General features: G+C 32.8%; 1 protein-coding gene across 9 annotated transcripts in view; it reads right to left on the bottom strand.

Moving 5' to 3' along the window:
• The window catches only part of pyd (zonula occludens-like protein polychaetoid), a 47,538-nt gene extending 29,962 nt beyond the window's left edge, over nt 1-17,576 (bottom strand). For 4 of the 9 annotated variants that reach the window (XR_004978795.2, XR_004978796.2, XM_014242083.3 and 1 more), the window contains exons 1-3: nt 16,425-17,572; nt 6,366-6,441; nt 2,123-2,657 (exon numbers count right to left, since the gene is read on the bottom strand). Coding sequence is in view for 7 of the 9 variants with exons in the window: in XM_014242083.3 (XP_014097558.2) it covers nt 2,123-2,657; nt 6,366-6,441; nt 16,425-17,067 (1,254 nt within the window). In the remaining 2 variants the exon portion in view is untranslated. Of the gene's footprint in view, nt 1-2,122; nt 2,658-2,773; nt 3,157-6,365; nt 6,442-16,424 lie in introns of those variants that run through there. The other 5 variants (XM_036373609.2, XM_014242043.3, XM_014242038.3 and 2 more) reach the window with 5 other exon arrangements.
• Nucleotides 17,577-17,876: the final 300 nt, after the last annotated feature.

The raw sequence follows: 17,876 nt of genomic DNA, 5'->3' as shown, positions 1-17,876 counted from the left end.
ACAACATATTTAATGGAGGGAGGTTACTCTGCTGCTTATCCCATTACTCACATTCATGGAGATTTTGATCGCCGATCAATGGCGCAGCAATAGTTAATTCGTTAGCAGTAGTATATGACCATAATATATCAACTGTGATTCATTACATCAATATCTATTCTCCGACCTTCCCGATGCCATCATCGTATTTTAACTAATGTGATAATGTTCATATTATCTTAATGAATATATAACTTATAAATTACATAATTTAGCCTACTGCAATTTTTCAACAAACTAAGAATGAGGTAAATACTTAGTTTAAATAAATCAATAATCAAATTAAGAAGTATCGGATCTGAGTTTTACCGACAATATTCGTGAAATTGACAGTGTTTGCGCCATATATTTGTTAATTACACAATCTACTCGTATAAGGGACCACTTCCGACCAAATCACGACTACCGACTACTGTGGAAACTAACCAATACACACCGTTCATAAGCCCCATGCATAAGAAAGGGATGAACGATCACACATACACAAGAGTTTCGGTTAGATTTGTCAATTCGGTCTTAACAAACTCATAGAAACTAGAATAGGTGTAACCGAACATTTTATACTCTCTCAAGTTGCAAGGTATTTTTGAAATACTAAAAATTATCAAATAAAACAAGTAAGGAAGAGCTACGTTCGGGTGTAACCATATATTTTTATTTCTATATATATAATAAGTTATTGCTTGCACGGACAGACAGTCACTAGGAACTCAAATCGCCTTGTGATTTTGTTCATTTATATACTCGTGTCTGTATATTACTCTATATCTATCTCGACTAGTTTTAGATTAGTAATAAATGTAATAAAAAGTGAACTAAAGTACTCATATTGCTGCTTCTAATTTTCACTGATTAAATTATTATAAACAGGAAGTTCCCACACCGCTGGCAAAAAAAACAAATTAAGAGTCATGACTTATTGAGATATCTTACTAGATATAAAAATGAAACGCTATTACGTAATGTACCCGCAGAACGTCCGAATCACAGCACGGAATCACAGCGATGAGACCCATTTCTGATGACTTGTTTCAACAAGACGGCGCCACTTCCCACACATCGATCAATCAATTAATTTGTTGAGAGAACACTTCGGTGAGCAGATAATTTCACGGTTTTGGCCGGTCGATTGGTCACCAAGATCGTGTGATATCACACCGTTAGACTTTCTCATATGGGAATATGTAAAGCCTAAAGTCTATGCGGACAATCCCGGTTTGATTCAGACCTTGGAGCAAAACATCACGCCTCTCATTCGCCAGTTACCAATCGAAATGCTAGAACGAGTCATCGAAAATTGGACTCAATGAATGGACCATCTGAGACGTAGTCCCGACCAACATTTTTAAGAAATAATCTTCAAAAAATAAATGCCAAAAAGTGTTCATTCGAATGATAATAAACATTCCCTATTAAATTTAAATTTTCTGTGTTTTTTTCTTTAAAAAAAGTAGAAAACCTCAAAATGTATCACCCTATATACCTCGATTAGTTTTAGGTGATACAAACAACCGTTAAGTGAAAAAAACTATTATATTATGTAGCAACATGTTGAGAGTATAAAAAGAAGCACAGCAGGGCTAGCCGGGTACATCCAGTTTTATCATAAACCAAATGTTTTACGCAGCAGTGTAAGCATAATTTCAGTGAAGGCATTAGGTGAAACTATAATTTATCAAAATCGGCACCAACTTAAGCATTTTCAGATCTCTTTCACTTTTAAAAAATAAATCACTTTTAAAAAGTAAATATCAAAATTACTGGCTTACACGAGTAAAGAACATCACACCTAGTAAGCAAATACTTCCCACCCAAGAAATCAATGCTTTTATTTCACTAATTTATCTCGTACCTTTCGTGTCTTTTGTTGAAAGTGGATACAGTGCTTGGCATGGTTGAAATATTATTTTAGAATAATTAGAAATATTTAAAAGTATTTTCTCAAATCAACAAAAAACATGGAACTATTTCAAACTTCTCACTGTTACCATTTGTAGAGTTATAAATAATATTAAGTAATAAAATAACACGTCATGTTCTTACTGGGTATTATTATCTACGAGTGTGCATATGTAATACTTACGAAGAATTCATCCTCTATGACGGGATCGGCGAGCATCTCAATGGCTTCAGTCATCGAACGGCACGTTCTATTAGTATTCTTTTTCTTCTTTAATTTCCGGCCCAATGTGGCAGCGTCACTAAACCGATGAAGAAGTTTCTCACGCTTTCGTACACCAGTAGGGCTGGACGCTGAGTTGCCGTGACATAGCAGCGATGAGTAATTATTATTGTTGCTGACCATTGCATAGCTCTCTGAACTCTCTCTAGTGTTTACATAAAAATTCGGCAATTGAAATTGGGTGGTCGATGTTGTTCCGGTATTCGAGTCGAGTTTCTGGATTAGATTATAATCAGACTGCTCGTATTTACTAGGCAGAGGTGGGGTGGCCGAGACGATTTTTACTGACGCAAGTTGAGTGGGTTTTGGTGGTGGAGGCGGAGGAGGCTCTTTCATAAGTGATATTCGACGTGGAGCAGCACGTGGCAACGAACCGACATCGTGATTTATATCACCATAGCTAACTGATAGTCGATTGCGATCGTTTTCCTTTTCTCTATAAGTAAAAGAACAATTTGCATAACGGATATATAGATTACTAAAAATAGTTAAATATAGTTTGTGTTAACCTAATACATTTATAACATAAGTACATTTGTGAATATATCTAACCTATAACGTATTCGTTGTGAAGGTGTATTAGTTGCAAAGGATACAAAATAACCAAGCTGTGACGGAGACGATGACATCAGGAAAGAACGATATTGTGATGTTCTCTTCTTATGCTCCAGATATAACTTTTGTCTTTGTATACCGTCGTTATATATTTTAATTTCAGTCGTTAAATCTTGTGAGCTTAGCGAGGCCATGCTGTCATAAGGCGTTTCATCGGAACTGTCGTCGGTAGAACACTCCGGTACAGTATAACATATAAAATTGTGTGCTTCATAATCTACATTTGCCATTTCAGTAAAATGCCGTGCGGCGTATTTTTATTTTATTAAGCTATTTACACTTTTGATGGCATTGCTATCATATTCTATTGATCACATCGGATGTGATATTATTATTTCCCTTTATAGAATATTATTAAAAATAAATAAATAACTACATTGAGAGCTGAATCTTAAATACGAAATTGAAAGCGTCAAAGCGTATCCCTAGAAACACCATGACATCTTAAAAACTGTAGTCGTAGCAACCAATTCCATCTCACTAATAATTCGCACACTATAATCAGTGGAGCGTTTCCTTACGGGATCAGTAACATTTATTTCAAAGCATTTCGTTAAAATGTATTATCTTATTTTTTATTTATTCTCTGATAATATATTTTCAACTTCATTTAGGTTAGTTTTGAAAAGTGTATTTAATCATTCATCTAATATAATGCATAAATGTATATATTTCAGTAAGCATATAAGTGTCCACTAAAAATAATTGAGTTCACTGTGACAGGCTGTATGAATTGCATGCGAAAATTTTATTCATACACTTGTATGTAAGTACATTTTATTATGATTTTATTTTTATACTAGATCACAAACTACTCCACGGATCGGATCGTAAACAATCCCGTTTGCTTGACGAAATATATAGAGTATTATCATGGACTTTATACTACACGATTGACTAAAAGCATATATATATATATATATATAAATGCATTTTACACAGAGAGATTAAACTTTTAGAAGAATTACTAGTAACTAAGTCGGACAAATATCCCAATGGGCACTTGCTTACGAACTAAAGATATTTAGAAAGAGCCACACGCTACATCCAAAATTAAAATATATATCAGCGCGTGTGTCTGTACATAAAATCAACTCTGTGATGTATGAATTTATTTTCGTATTTACTCATGTCTGTAGATGAACGTGTAAAGCGGGAGAGGAAATGGGTGATCTATTGTGTGGTGACAGTGAGCATCAGACATCGGAAGCGCAAACTGAGAAAACATTGTTACAGAGAGCATAAATGTACACTGTGGTTGTTTCTTAACAGTATAACAGATTAGGTACATAGGAAAACTAAATTAAATATTATAAATATAAAAGTAACTACCTTAGCCGATAGTCGAACTTTTGTTCACGAAAACCCCAAGGCGTTGGAAACAAAGTTTTTTTATCAGCTTCATTACTTTCGGAAACATACCTATGTATATTAATATCTCCAAAACTGATTTAAATGTTTCATTAAGTATTAAAACCCTTAATTTAAGTTTTAAGTTGCAGCCTATGTATTCTATAATATATTAGATTTAAATGCAAATAGATTTAAATGATTACAATAAATCCAAACTGAGTTCTTACTCTTTTATATAGTCAACTAAGACATATCTAAGACATATCTGACATTAACTCAATCGAAGGAGCTAAATTTTGTCCACTAAAATATAACACTTTTTGACCAACCTAAACGGGTTAAAGACAGGTGGGAAGTCGGAAATTGCCATACAATAATTTTTTCCATTTCTATTTTTTCTATAGCATTACTACATATTATTAACAGAAAACGGTGTTCTCTGAGTTTCATTAAAGTACTTTACTTACCATTACCAATATACATATAAGGAGTAAAATCAACTAGATGTTGGCAAATCCTTATATTAGTTATATGGGGTCTAGGGAAAGTTTTCACTTGATTTTATCCATCCTATGCTCAATGATGCACCATTATTAGAAAAATACGCTCTCTTAATTTTCTTAAGATGACTCACATATTGACACAAAGACATACTATTATCGATAGTTTCATTTATTTATTTTAATATATGAATTTAAATTATAATCTTACACATTAACCGATATTTTCGGTAAAAAGTCAACTATAGGCACCGAGGTCCACATATTCAGTACCTAGGGGCTTGAACAGTTTTAGTTCGATTTAGACAATTTTTGGTCACAAGGTGGCATACTTTAAACGCATTATTCACGCAAAGGTTTACCCCGGGACAATCATTGTTGCTTGATTTGCATGGTGGAAAGTGAAATAATCAGATGGGATTTAAAATGGTGTTATATGGCAAATAGGCGTGGTTGTAATCCGATTTCGCCCATTTTCGCACTATAACATAGAAATATGAGAAGAATGTTATGTTATTTGGCTGAAATCGGTTAAGCAGATCCCAAGATATGCGTTTTCACCTATAAGTGGACGGTGCCACGCCCATTGTCTAATTTTGAACGCGGTTCCTATAAAGTCATCTTATACCATCCCAGAGATAAAATTGATTGTCTCTGACGTGTTTAGTGCTTGATTAGGTAACGTAATGAAAACGAGTAAGGAATAGGGATAAGGCCAAATTCGTGTGTTACCCAACATTTTAAAATCTCGCAATTTACAGTACGACGAAACTGAATGAATTACAATAATATTTGATACATTTTGCATCGTATCCTATATATTTATATATAAATCAATCTAGATAACTCAAATGAGATAGTCATGCTGTTAAGATTTTCTCTAATTTGTAATATTAAATATCCCGGATTGACCGATATGTTCGGACGAAACATATTGTAAAAAGTAATGCAACTCTCCTGTCTAGGTAGATAACCGTTTTTTTGTTTTAGTAGAACTGCTTCAGTGGCGCCAAATGTTTAGCACGCGAAAAGGTGTCAACAAAATTTATTGAACAGGGAGTCAAAGTATCTAATTCAGTTCTACGCAAACAAAGCAGTGGTATATAAAATATATCTATAATAGAAATTTGGGACGTTTTATTTTTCAATTTACTAAAAGAAATTTTATTTTATTGCAATTCAAAAAACGAAAGTCTATCAGTGAAAATATGGTAATAATGCCTCACAAAAATTATAAATTCATTCCCATAATCATATGCGTGTGTGTTTACATTGTATGTTTAGTTCGAAATGTTTTGGAAAGGCCATATTATTTATAAATGATATTCATGAATATTTATATACTATGTATTACATAGTTTTACTCATATAAAAGAGTAGCTTAAGACGACATAATAAAATCATGTATTGTATAGGCGTTCGGTATATTAAGGTGTTCAAAAGTAAAATAGAAAAGGTTTCTGCGAATAAATATTTCAATGGAACAATTCATATTAAGAATCTCTCTTATAATTATACGAATAAACAGTATTAAATATGAGGTATTGCAGAGTTTTTTCGACATTCAAGAGCTATGTGACTGTTAGTATATACGAGTAGTTACATATGTATGTATGAAAATCGATATGTTGCTTTTAATTATAAAAAAAAATTTAGTATTTCAAAGAAATGCTTACTTGTCTATATAATCGATTGGCTCCAATTCCTTTTGAATTTTATCTTCACATGGTGAGGTGTTATTAACTACCGCATCTGAAAATAATTAGAATTTATGGTTAATAACTATTTAATAGTTGTGTTACATACATGTGTATACTTTTGGAGTAAATTATTTGTAGTATATTTAATATATAAGTTAATTATTGAAGATTGATTCAGTACTAGAACAAAAGACGTCAATGGAGATCCAACTCGCTCCCATTCCAAAGTGCGCGGGGCAAGGGTGCCCCTTCTGGCTAACTCATCGGCTTTGCTGTTGCCAATGATTTCGCTGTGATCAGATACCCAAACGAGTAATACCAAAATACCGCCCCTAGGCAATTTCTTACCTTGCCTATATAAGCCTGTATGTACCTTGGCAGCCCAGGGAAGTTGGTATTGTAGATGGGCGAAATCGGACCACTACTACGACCACAAAACGCCATTGATCGAAAAATTATAAAATGCCATAACTAAGTCGCAAACTAAGATACAAAACTCTAATTTGGTACTGCGAATCGTATTACACCGGTGGTTTAAAAGGTGGGTGTGGCCCCGACTTCTAATAGGTTTAATGTATATATATCCCAAACCATTGGAGCTATGTCATCAAATTTCCACAGGAGAAACCATCAAGGATGGTACAAGATCACACATCCCCGGACCAGCTTGACTAATTTCAACCAAATTCCGTAGGGACCTGTGTTGAAATGGGTAGAATTAGACTATAACCACGCCTATTTCTCGTATAATATAACTTTTAATTCTATTTGGTTATTTCATTTTCCAATATGCAAATTAAGCACCAATGATTATATCGGGGTAGAACTTTGCACAAAAAGTACCTTTAAGGTATGCCATCTTAAGCTTAAAACTTGTCAAAATCGGACCATTCAAGCTGCTCAATGTACAAGGTGCGTTCCAAACTAAACAGTAAAAAAGTAACAAAGTAAAATCTAGTACCGCCATCTATATATCGACTAATGCGTTAGAATCTGCTATCCTTTATCGACTTCCAGTAAAAATTTCATGACATTTCATCTATTGGAAGTGAAGTTATTGCGTTTTAAGTGTCAGTATGTTTATAGTTGTATTACAGTTTCTTTTTTATAATGGCCTGTAATTGTAACAGAACTTATGACAGGACTAATTTTAATGTCAGTTCTTTAATTTTAAAACACTTAAAAAAATTACGAAACTTATGATGTGCCGAATTAGTGTGAATTTCCCCATTAAGATACCAAACTATAGATATCAAAATAAAGTTTATTTTTTCTTGTGTGCAGTTTTCCGCTAGACTAGTTCTAGTAAAGAGGAACCCTCAATTTATATGTATGTATAAATGAATTACACTCAAAAACTTAAGAGACTATAATGTGATTTACTTTCTGTAAAAAAGCATTATATTGTTAAACGGAAAATGAATCGAGGTTAATCAATTGTCGCTCTTTGCTCTTGCAACACAATACAACGACCAATTATATATGAATGAATTGCAGCGACTATGTATTACAACAAAGGGAGTACAGAAACCAATGATATAAAACGACGAATGACAATATGGCCATGCATTAATTGTAATTGAAATACAATTCGCCGGCAAGCCCATGAAAGTGAATGACACGAGCACAGCAAACGCTGGTCACAAGCTTCTCAATATGAGTCCAATATACCCGCAAATAATATTCAACATTTGTAAACGCAGTAAATAAAATTTTATTTTTATACCCCGTTTTTATTAAATTTTATGCAAAAACCATTTGTGTAAATATCACCCTAGGATATTCTAATTACCGATTAACGAACATTTTACATTAATCCGTATAAGTTTGAAAATACATAATACCATAATAATATAAGTATATTTCCAAGTGTATAATGCAAGTGTTCAATATCTAAACAGCAAAAATAAATAAGAAATTAACAAATTGTTTACAAAAAATTATGAATGGCTACTGTAGGCTACAGTTGGGCTCGAATTAGTCTCCCACTTATCCTTCAACCATAATTACTCGTATTTATTAATTAGTACTGCGATTAAATATGCACTAATACAGAAAATATTTGCAATGAAATGCAAGAAAAAGGAATTAAATCGCATGGCCCGTGGTAAACAAATCGTATTATATCGTAGGCATAGAACGAATTAGTAACCACTCTACAGGATATACTTTAAAAATGGAAACTAAGATTTGTAAGAGGAGTTGTGTACAGGCTTCTTTGAGGCCTTTTCACATGATTTATAAAGATAGGAGCAACGTTGTTTGTGCAAACAAGTAAAAGGTTCGAATTTTCAATCCTAATGGCTAGTTGAAGATTAATTATTTAATAAATTTTATAAATCGATTTTAAGCTTGGTACATTATATTTTCGCATTTTTAGTTCAATTAGTATTATTTCGTTTTTACAATATTCTCATCAATGACCAATAGTAATACCATCCACAAGTATTAATAAAGGAAATTTTAAATATAGCAGCAAGCGAAAACAGTATAAAGCATAGATTTGTTAAAAAATATGTATATAATTTTATACCACTCAGTACCAACCTTTCAACCAAAACATTTCCTTCTTTTTCATTTTTAACAAGCAAGAATACAATGTTTTACTATGTCAGTACACCTGGTTTTACCTAAACGAGGGATACGCGTGACTAAATTGTTAATGAGTTTACGGCCACGGGCTTTTCAATTTTACGGCAATGCGAGTTTATTATATGCATGTAAATGAATTTGAACTTATTCATAAATATTGTGTATATATTATATGTATGAACATATATCAAATTCTAATTTGAGTCCCACTATTTTAGTATTATTAAAAAAAGATTTAAAAGTTTTCTATACAGTTCAAGTCATCTCAAACTTAACTACATAACTCTTAAATCAAACCCAGACAAAAACTTAGATAAAACTAAATAAATTCTTAGACGATTTGCTTTGATTGTTTTTCTATAGATTAATTTACATATGTGTTAAAATATCGATATCAAATGTTACAAAAATTTGTCTTAAAACTTCTTCCTGTCAACATGTGCTGTGCCCGAATACTTTAATTAACGCTCCAATTATTTCTGAAGAAGACGTCGTACTTAATTTAAATAAGTTAAAACCATCTTTTAGTTACGGCCCAGACATGATACCCTCCTTCCTAAAAAATAGTGTCAATTATATTTACTTGCCTTTGACAAGGATGTTTAATTCCTCTTTTAAACGAGGCATATTTCCTTCAATATGGAAACAGTCTTTTATAATCCCTTTGCATGAAAGGGCCCAACATTGAAAACTATAGAGGTATTGCAAAACTATCAGTTATACCTAAACTTTTGGAAGCTATCATCGCAGACCATAAAACTTTTTCAATTTCTCCGTTAATTTCCTCATTTCAGTTGTCCTCAGTTTTGTTAAACATTTGTCTAAAGAGTTTAGAGATCCGTATATTACCAAAACACTTTTTACAACTTTGGTTAGACCTAAATTGGAATATGGCTCTGTTGTATTGAACCCTGGCTACCAAATCCATTCTGACAAGATAGAGTCTGTTCAAAAACAGTTTCGCCTTAGGGCATTTCCGATGGGATTCTAGGGTAAGTCTACCTCCATATACTAGCCGTTTAAAATTATAAATCTACCTACACTTTATAGTCGTAGGGAAATGCTTGGCATAATAACCTTAGTAAAAATCTTGAATGGAACAGTTTGCAGTTCTTTTCTTCTGTCTGAAATTAATATTAATATCCCGGTTCACTTTTGGAGGCTGTTTAGACCTTTACTCTATAAAATCCTGTAGATTAAATTTCGAACTAAGCGAACCATTCCGCCGTATATGCCATGATTTTAATTCTCATTCCAGCACATGTGACTTATCTAACTCACTTTTCAAAATTAAAAAAGACTTTCTCATAATAAATAAAACATAACAATTTATTATATCGTAACTATAAATCTTAGCTCATGAAATTTTTTCTGTAGCTGAACAATTTTAGATGTCAACATTACGACGTATACGGATTGCGCCCCTTGCGTCGGTTGGCGGGAGGAGGGTAATCGTTGGATTATTATTATTATTATTATTATATCAATCAAACATGCTGAGAAGAAGTATTTTTAGCACTTCTGCATACAAATGGGTAATATCAGATAATAACCACACCCACCTCCCATATAAGAGTTATGTTCAATGTATATACAAGTATGTATCTTCCAAACCGCTGAAGCTACAGCAACCAAACTAGCTAAGCACCTCTTCATACACTATGAAAATGAGTAAAATCAAAAAATAACCACGCCCACTTCCCATATAACGGTTAGTGATGGGCTTTATTGGAAGAGGTATAAAATATCATAGGAAGTACTAAACCAATTTCAACTAAATTTGGTATGTGAGGTTACTCAAATATTCCAATTACACACTGTGAAAATGGGTGAAATCGCATAATGGCCATGCACACTTCCCATAAAAAATCAAACATCAGACTTCTTTGTAATGGTCTAATGCGATATATATATGTATGTACACTCGAATCAAATACCTTTGCATATCATATTTTCCTCTGAAAATGCAAGAAAAAGGAACTAAATCCCATGGCCCGGGGTAAACAAATCGTATTATATCGTAGGCATAGAACGAATTAGTAACCACTCTACAGGATATACTTTAAAAATGGAAACTAAGAATGTATATGTATGTACACTCGAATCAAATACCTTTGCATATCATATTTTCCTCTCATTTCGGTACAATTGCATTCCTCTTTGTATTCCTCTTATTAACGAGTAGATTAAATGTACTCGTATACACATAAACATACATATGTACTTAAATATGTGTACTTATATCTTTAAATGGTTTATAAGTGAGTGCGCTCAACCTATTCATTTTAAATTATACAACACTTTGGGAAACTTTCGCCTATTATATGTATAGATACATATGTATAATAATATATATATTTATATAAGTGGGTGCGTATCTACATATGAATGTGTAAACAGATTTAAATGCAAAATTCACTAATACTGCGTTTACATGGGAACTCTTTTGACCCTCATTATCGGCAAATTCTCTTTTGGTGTCGCTCTGTGCATTCGCACAAACAAAAAGAGTTCAGCAACTCAAATCGAGTTTTTCTGTCATTCCTTTTCATACAATTTTCGCAAATGTTTGTGTGGTTCAGCTACGCGACACTTAGAGTGCGTTGCGTATTTCATTTGGGGATGATGGTCTCACATGTTGCTTGCAATGAATTACCATGAATGTGGTAGAACAATATGCATATTACCTAGCCGTTTAAAAGTTTCAAAGAAATACTTAAGACGGGAATTCCCTAATCCACCAGAAGACACGCTACTAATATTTTCAAGGCCAAATTTATAACAGGAATTTAATGAACTTTAAATATTAAAAACCCATAATTTTTTTATTCCATAATTTTTTTTATTTTAAAACATCCTTGAATTAGTTACAATTCTTGTTTTAAATAAAATGATATTCGAACTAAATTCTTCGTCCCCTCGCCCACAATAAACCTGTTGGGTTACAAAAGAATCTGTGTATGAACTGGCTCTAATTAGTATTGATCTTAAAATATACAGGGCTGTGCCTATATATTTACACACATAGTGTAAACAATTCGTGTATATATGTATGCACATATATCAATTGTATGTATGTATAATTGATACCAGGTAAACCTTTAAACAAAGCTTCATGTTAAAATTACATGTAACACTTTTTACATTACAAAATTCTTAAAATTTAAGTTCAAATAAGTACAATACTTTTAAATATTTTTATATTAAAATGTTGAATTGTTAGATATTTAAGAGTGATATTATACACCCAGTGTGTACATCCTAATGCGTTATTTAAGATTGTATTAATGGGGATCCACAATCTCAGAAAATATGGAAAAACCATTGACACTTTTATTAGAGTCAATTCATATATACTTTTCAATTTAGCTAATCATATTATTTGAATATGAATAGAATTGGTTCAGACCACTAAACCACATAATTTTTAAGAAAGCTTGTTCACTTAAATTGATTAAAATATCACTCATTTTGATCAACCTAAACGGGCAAAAGACAGGTGAGAAGTCGAAAATCATTATGTGGGGACAGTAAAGATCAGGGCTATAATATATTGAATCTTATATTATCTTCTATTTTTGCCATTATCACATATTATTAACAGGAAAACAGATTGCCTTTAAGTTTCATTATTCATCATTTACTCGATTTTATCCATTTTATGCACAAAGATACATTGTTATTAGAAAAACACCCTCATTCATTTTATAAGACAACTCACATATTGACCAATATTTTGGAAGTTCGAAAATTTTTCTATTAGGTATATGGGGACGAAGGGAATTATTGAACCGATTCAACCACACTTACATATTATTATTAGATAAGGATTCTCCCTGAGTTTCTATAATATATTGACCGATATTTTCGTTAAACAATTCATAATATGAACCGAGGTCTATACCTGGCGCTTGAACAGTTTTGGTCCGATTTGGATAATTTTTGGTTATAAGCTGGTACTATTCAAAGGCTATATATTCATTAGTGCTTAATTTGTATACTAGAAAGTGAAAGAATCAGACGAAATTTAAAATTGTGTTATGCTCGTATGATAAGTAGGTGTGTTCCGATTTCGCCCACTTTCGCACTCCGACATAAGAATGTCAGAATAATGTTTGGTTGAAATCGTCGATTGGGTCCCGAGATATCGGTTTTCTACTAAATATGGGCGATGCCAAGCCCATCGTCAAATTTTAACTGAGACTTCTATAAAGCCCTCCACTGTTATCTCGGGTGCAAAATTTTATGTTTCTGACGCGTTAATTTTTCATCTATATCGCTTTTAGTATTTTTTAACAAAACCGTTATATGTGGAATGCGCGAGGTTATCATCCAAAATCATCCATTTTCACAGTGGCGGCAGGTGTGCTGAAGGCGTTTATCCTAAGCAAATTTGGTTTCCGAGATATGTAATTAATATATAACCCTAGGTAATACAAACAATCATAAGGTGAACAAAACTTTTATACTCTGTGGCAGCAAGTTGCAGAAGTATAAAAATAACTTTTTAATTTAAAATTTAAGTCATTATTGTTTGAATCCTTGGTTCATATACATATGTACATCTAACATCCTTGGTTTATATCTGTACATGTAACATATGTATATATATAACAAATATAGAAGGGCTATGTTCGGGTGTAAATGGACATTTCATACTCTTGCAACTTGCAAAGATCAAAGGAGGGGAAATACTTTCAGGTTTTGGCATAAATTTATATTAAAAAATGTTGTGAAAGAATTCAACATTCATTATTCGACGAAATTATTGAAGGATTGATTGTATTAATTTTTAACATTGCTCAGGTATACTTAAGAACTTAATTTTAAGTTCGAAAATCTTTATATAAAGTATATGGGGGTATGTATTGATCCAATTCAACCCATTTTTGACGCAAGGATATATTTTTATTAAAAAACAAACATTTTTCCCGAATTTCAATTATATATCTCACAGATTGGCTGATATTTTCGGCAAAAAGTCAGCTATAGGCTCTGGGGCCACATTTCTGGTATCTAGGGGCTTGAATAGTTAATGCCCGATTTAGACAATTTTTGGACCTGAGATGGCTTGATTTGTAAACTAGAAAGTGAAAAAATCAGAGGTAATTTAAAGTTACGTTATGTTACAAGGGAATTTCAAAATAATCCTATGTACTAAATTTGATTTAAATTGGTGGAGCAGGTTCAAAGATATGTGATTTCACCTAAATGTGGGCGGTGTCACGCCCATTGTCCAATTTTGACATCTGCTCCTGTAAAGCCCTTTTGTGATATCTCGAACGTAAAATTTAATGTCTCTGACGAATTTCGTTATCGCAGTTTTAGTAGTTTTTAGCAAAACCGTTATATGGGGAGTGGGCTTGGTTATCATCCGACGTCACCTATTGCTATGCTGTTGCAAAAGGTATCAACATGATATCAGGGGGCGGGCCACGCCCAACTTCTTTTTAAACCACAGAAGCCCCTCATTATTGCAATTCGTTGTATCAAATTACGATTTTATATTAGATCTTAATTTGCGGCTTAGTTATGGAAATGTAGCAACATGCTGCCAGAGTATAAAAATTTGTGTAAAACTACTTCCATGTCTAAACAATAATTGTAAACTTGCTTTCTGATGATTCATACTTGAGAGCAATTTTTTATGTGTTCATACATGCCTACAAAACTGTGTAGGTGTGCAAAAGCGTACAACATACGTGGATGGTATATATATATATATTGCCTCATACATACATACTTACATATTTACAAAGGTACATGTATGTATTTATGAAAATAAAGCAAAACGGAAATAGAGATAACCGAAGCGAGACGAGGGAAACAAAACTAAAACTATTGGAGCAACATCAGCTTCAGCGAGGAGTGTGATTAACATACTTTGCAAAAATTAAAAACCGACTTATGCTTAGATAACTTTTCTTGCCACCCCCCTTTTCAAAACTTTCTACCAGAGCAGCTTTTTCTATTATCTTATAAAATATCTCACAAAAATCAATTTAAAATATAGTTATTTGTTTTCATTAGTTTTGTAATTAATTACAATAGTGAATACATATGCATGTAAGGACGGATTGCAATATTAAGGTTAAAAATTTAAATATCAAATATATTTTAACCTAATATCTTAGTTTATTGTATATATTATATATATTGTTCGTAAAAGTGAAACGACGTGAATGAAAACATTTATACATATTCCCCAGCTACATCTACAATATTAAATGTAAATGACTTCTACTTCTGTTAAACTAAGATTGGAGTTTCATACAATCAGTCCTATTCTCGTTGTCGTATTTTGGAAAAAACTTATTTTCGTGTAATTGACTCAAACTTGTACACAGGCGCTTTAAAGCAGCATATGGATCGATAACATTACGTTAACATTCAAGTGTATTATAAACGAAATGTCAGCATTTTGCAAAATTTTTATTTTTTTGAGAAAACTTATCGCATTTATTTCGAGTAAATTCTGCTTATTAGGCAATTCTACGAAACTGTTATAAACATCCTCACTTGTTATAACCTAAACAGGGTAATATTAAGTTTGCCACAAAGTTAGTAATCTCCGCAGGTATTGTTCAGATCGGACTACTACAGCATACAACGGTCAGACACTCTGACTGATCAAAATCAAATATTTTCGTTTGAAAAATTATCTTCACTATATTTTGCACTGATTATTGGCCAAGGCAACGTTACAATCTCCTAACAAATTGTTTAGATCAGCCCACTATAGTATATAGCTGTCATTGAAACGGATCGAACGAAATCAAAATAAATGTATATTTATAACATTTTATGCTATAGAAAATGCACATTTGAAGGATATTATAGCTTCGGAGCAGCCGAAGTTAACGTTTTTGATTGCTTGTTTTTATTTACTTCTGGCTCGTGTGGAACTAACACTTTCGGCTGACTAGTTGGAGTTGCAGTTATATCAGTAGTAAACCACTTAGTTAATTTCAATGCAGGGTATTTATATGGATAAGAACAGATTTTCTTTTCTTTCGGTTTATAGTAATTTTTATTTGAACGTCAGTAATCAATGTCGACTTTTTGTGATTCTTATTTAGTTGTTATTGTTTTATTAACAATAATGTGCCAATTGTTTTTTTATTAGAAAAGTAGGAAATGTGCATATTAGTAAACACATAAAGTATATGTCAAAAGTTTTAATTAGAATTGAATATTAATAATTTTCTAAAAGGCGATAGGGCCGAAAAGTTTCTTGGTTTTCCATAAGATAATAATTTGTAGACTTTTGAAAACTTTTACTGAAAATAATAACTGAAAGCTAGTTTAGATGCGTTTGTAAGGTTCAAGGGTAAATGTATAGTTTAGGTCCCCCAACTAAGGAGGCCTCAAAAATGAATTTTTTTTAAATCATCTTATTTTTATGCGAAGATTACAAATCCGTGAGCGGATCATGTATCTTACCACATTTCTCCTTATCATTGAATAGATCCTCAATAAGTTTCGGGCATTCATTGTCGATTGCATAACAGAACTGCTTGAATTTAACAAATCCACCTTTAGCGATGATTTCTATTAAGTTTGTAGATTGTTCCTGATATATGTCAGCGTCATTTAGTGAATTTAAATTTAATTTCAAATCTTCATCACAATTATTTTCACTTTGGTCGGTACTAGTTCCAATGATGCCATCAGTTTCACTAATATTCACAAGTGACGGTGTCACAGAACGATTATCACTTGGTGCGTTGTCGCCAATCACACTAGCACTACGAGAATTATTACTACTCCATCCAGCTGTACTGATGCAGCCTTCCTCAACTAGCACACCATCACCGTAACTAGTAACTGTGTTGCTGCTACTACCGCTGCCGCTGCTAACAGCGGTGCTTAATTTCCTTTTAATAACAACGGCGTTAGGTGGACCACTGGACGGAGCAGATGCTGCAGAATGTGTTTTCAAAAGCAAATCTTCCTCGGACTGCGTTAACACAGCGTTCTTAACCAGGATTGTCAAGAGGTCCGTTTCACACAAATCTAGCATTATCCGGTCCTTATGCCGCAAAAGCAGCGAACGAACTTCCTCTTCTTCCTCTTCCCGGGACATTTTGTAATAAACACTATGCGTCAAATCACAAAAATGGTGAAACTCACACACAGCTGCACAAATCAAACACAAACAAACAATTCACATGTACTTTTGCTTGCATTGCAAGCACACAAGAATAGTATATGTATGCATACATAGTATGTAAGATTCGTAGTATTGAATATTTACTCAACGTTGTATTAAAAACACGAAGATTCTTTCTCATGCGTTATTTCTGTTATGCACATTTTTTAATCGCATTTTTTTTCTTGCATTCTTACACAAATTGTACTAGGCAGTGACAATGTGAATAAATAATTTAATTTAATTAAAGATAGAGAAACGTATTTTAAATTGAAGTTAGCGCTCCAACAATCACACTTCTATTCTCTAGAAACTTAAACACCACACTGACCCAAACACCAAAATATCTATATCTGAATTACGTTCCAAACCGGCTTTCCTTGGGTTGGCACTGAAACAACAATAGCAAGAGCTAAGCAAAATATTCGAGCATAACAAATGGATTGTAATAACAAAGGCACAAATCAACACTAACAAAAAGAACAGAAAACCCAAATGTGAAGAGAGACTAGCAATGTGGTGAACCCTAGTACATTCTCCCAAGCATCTGCGTCAGCCAGTGTTTGAAAATGCATAAACATCTGCAGATACATATTTACATATATATGTATATGTCTTTTTACGCGAGAGTGCATATGAAATGCATGCATCGAAGAGGCGTTTGGCTGTGTGCATACCTGGCTGATTCATTGACAACAGTGGTGAATTATGTATGCATACTTATGTGTAATTCACATAGAACT

The sequence above is a fragment of the Bactrocera oleae genome, chromosome 2 (assembly GCF_042242935.1).
Source record: "Bactrocera oleae isolate idBacOlea1 chromosome 2, idBacOlea1, whole genome shotgun sequence".
Classification (NCBI taxonomy): Eukaryota; Metazoa; Arthropoda; class Insecta; order Diptera; family Tephritidae; genus Bactrocera; species Bactrocera oleae.
This window is presented reverse-complemented; position numbering and strand designations above follow the sequence as displayed.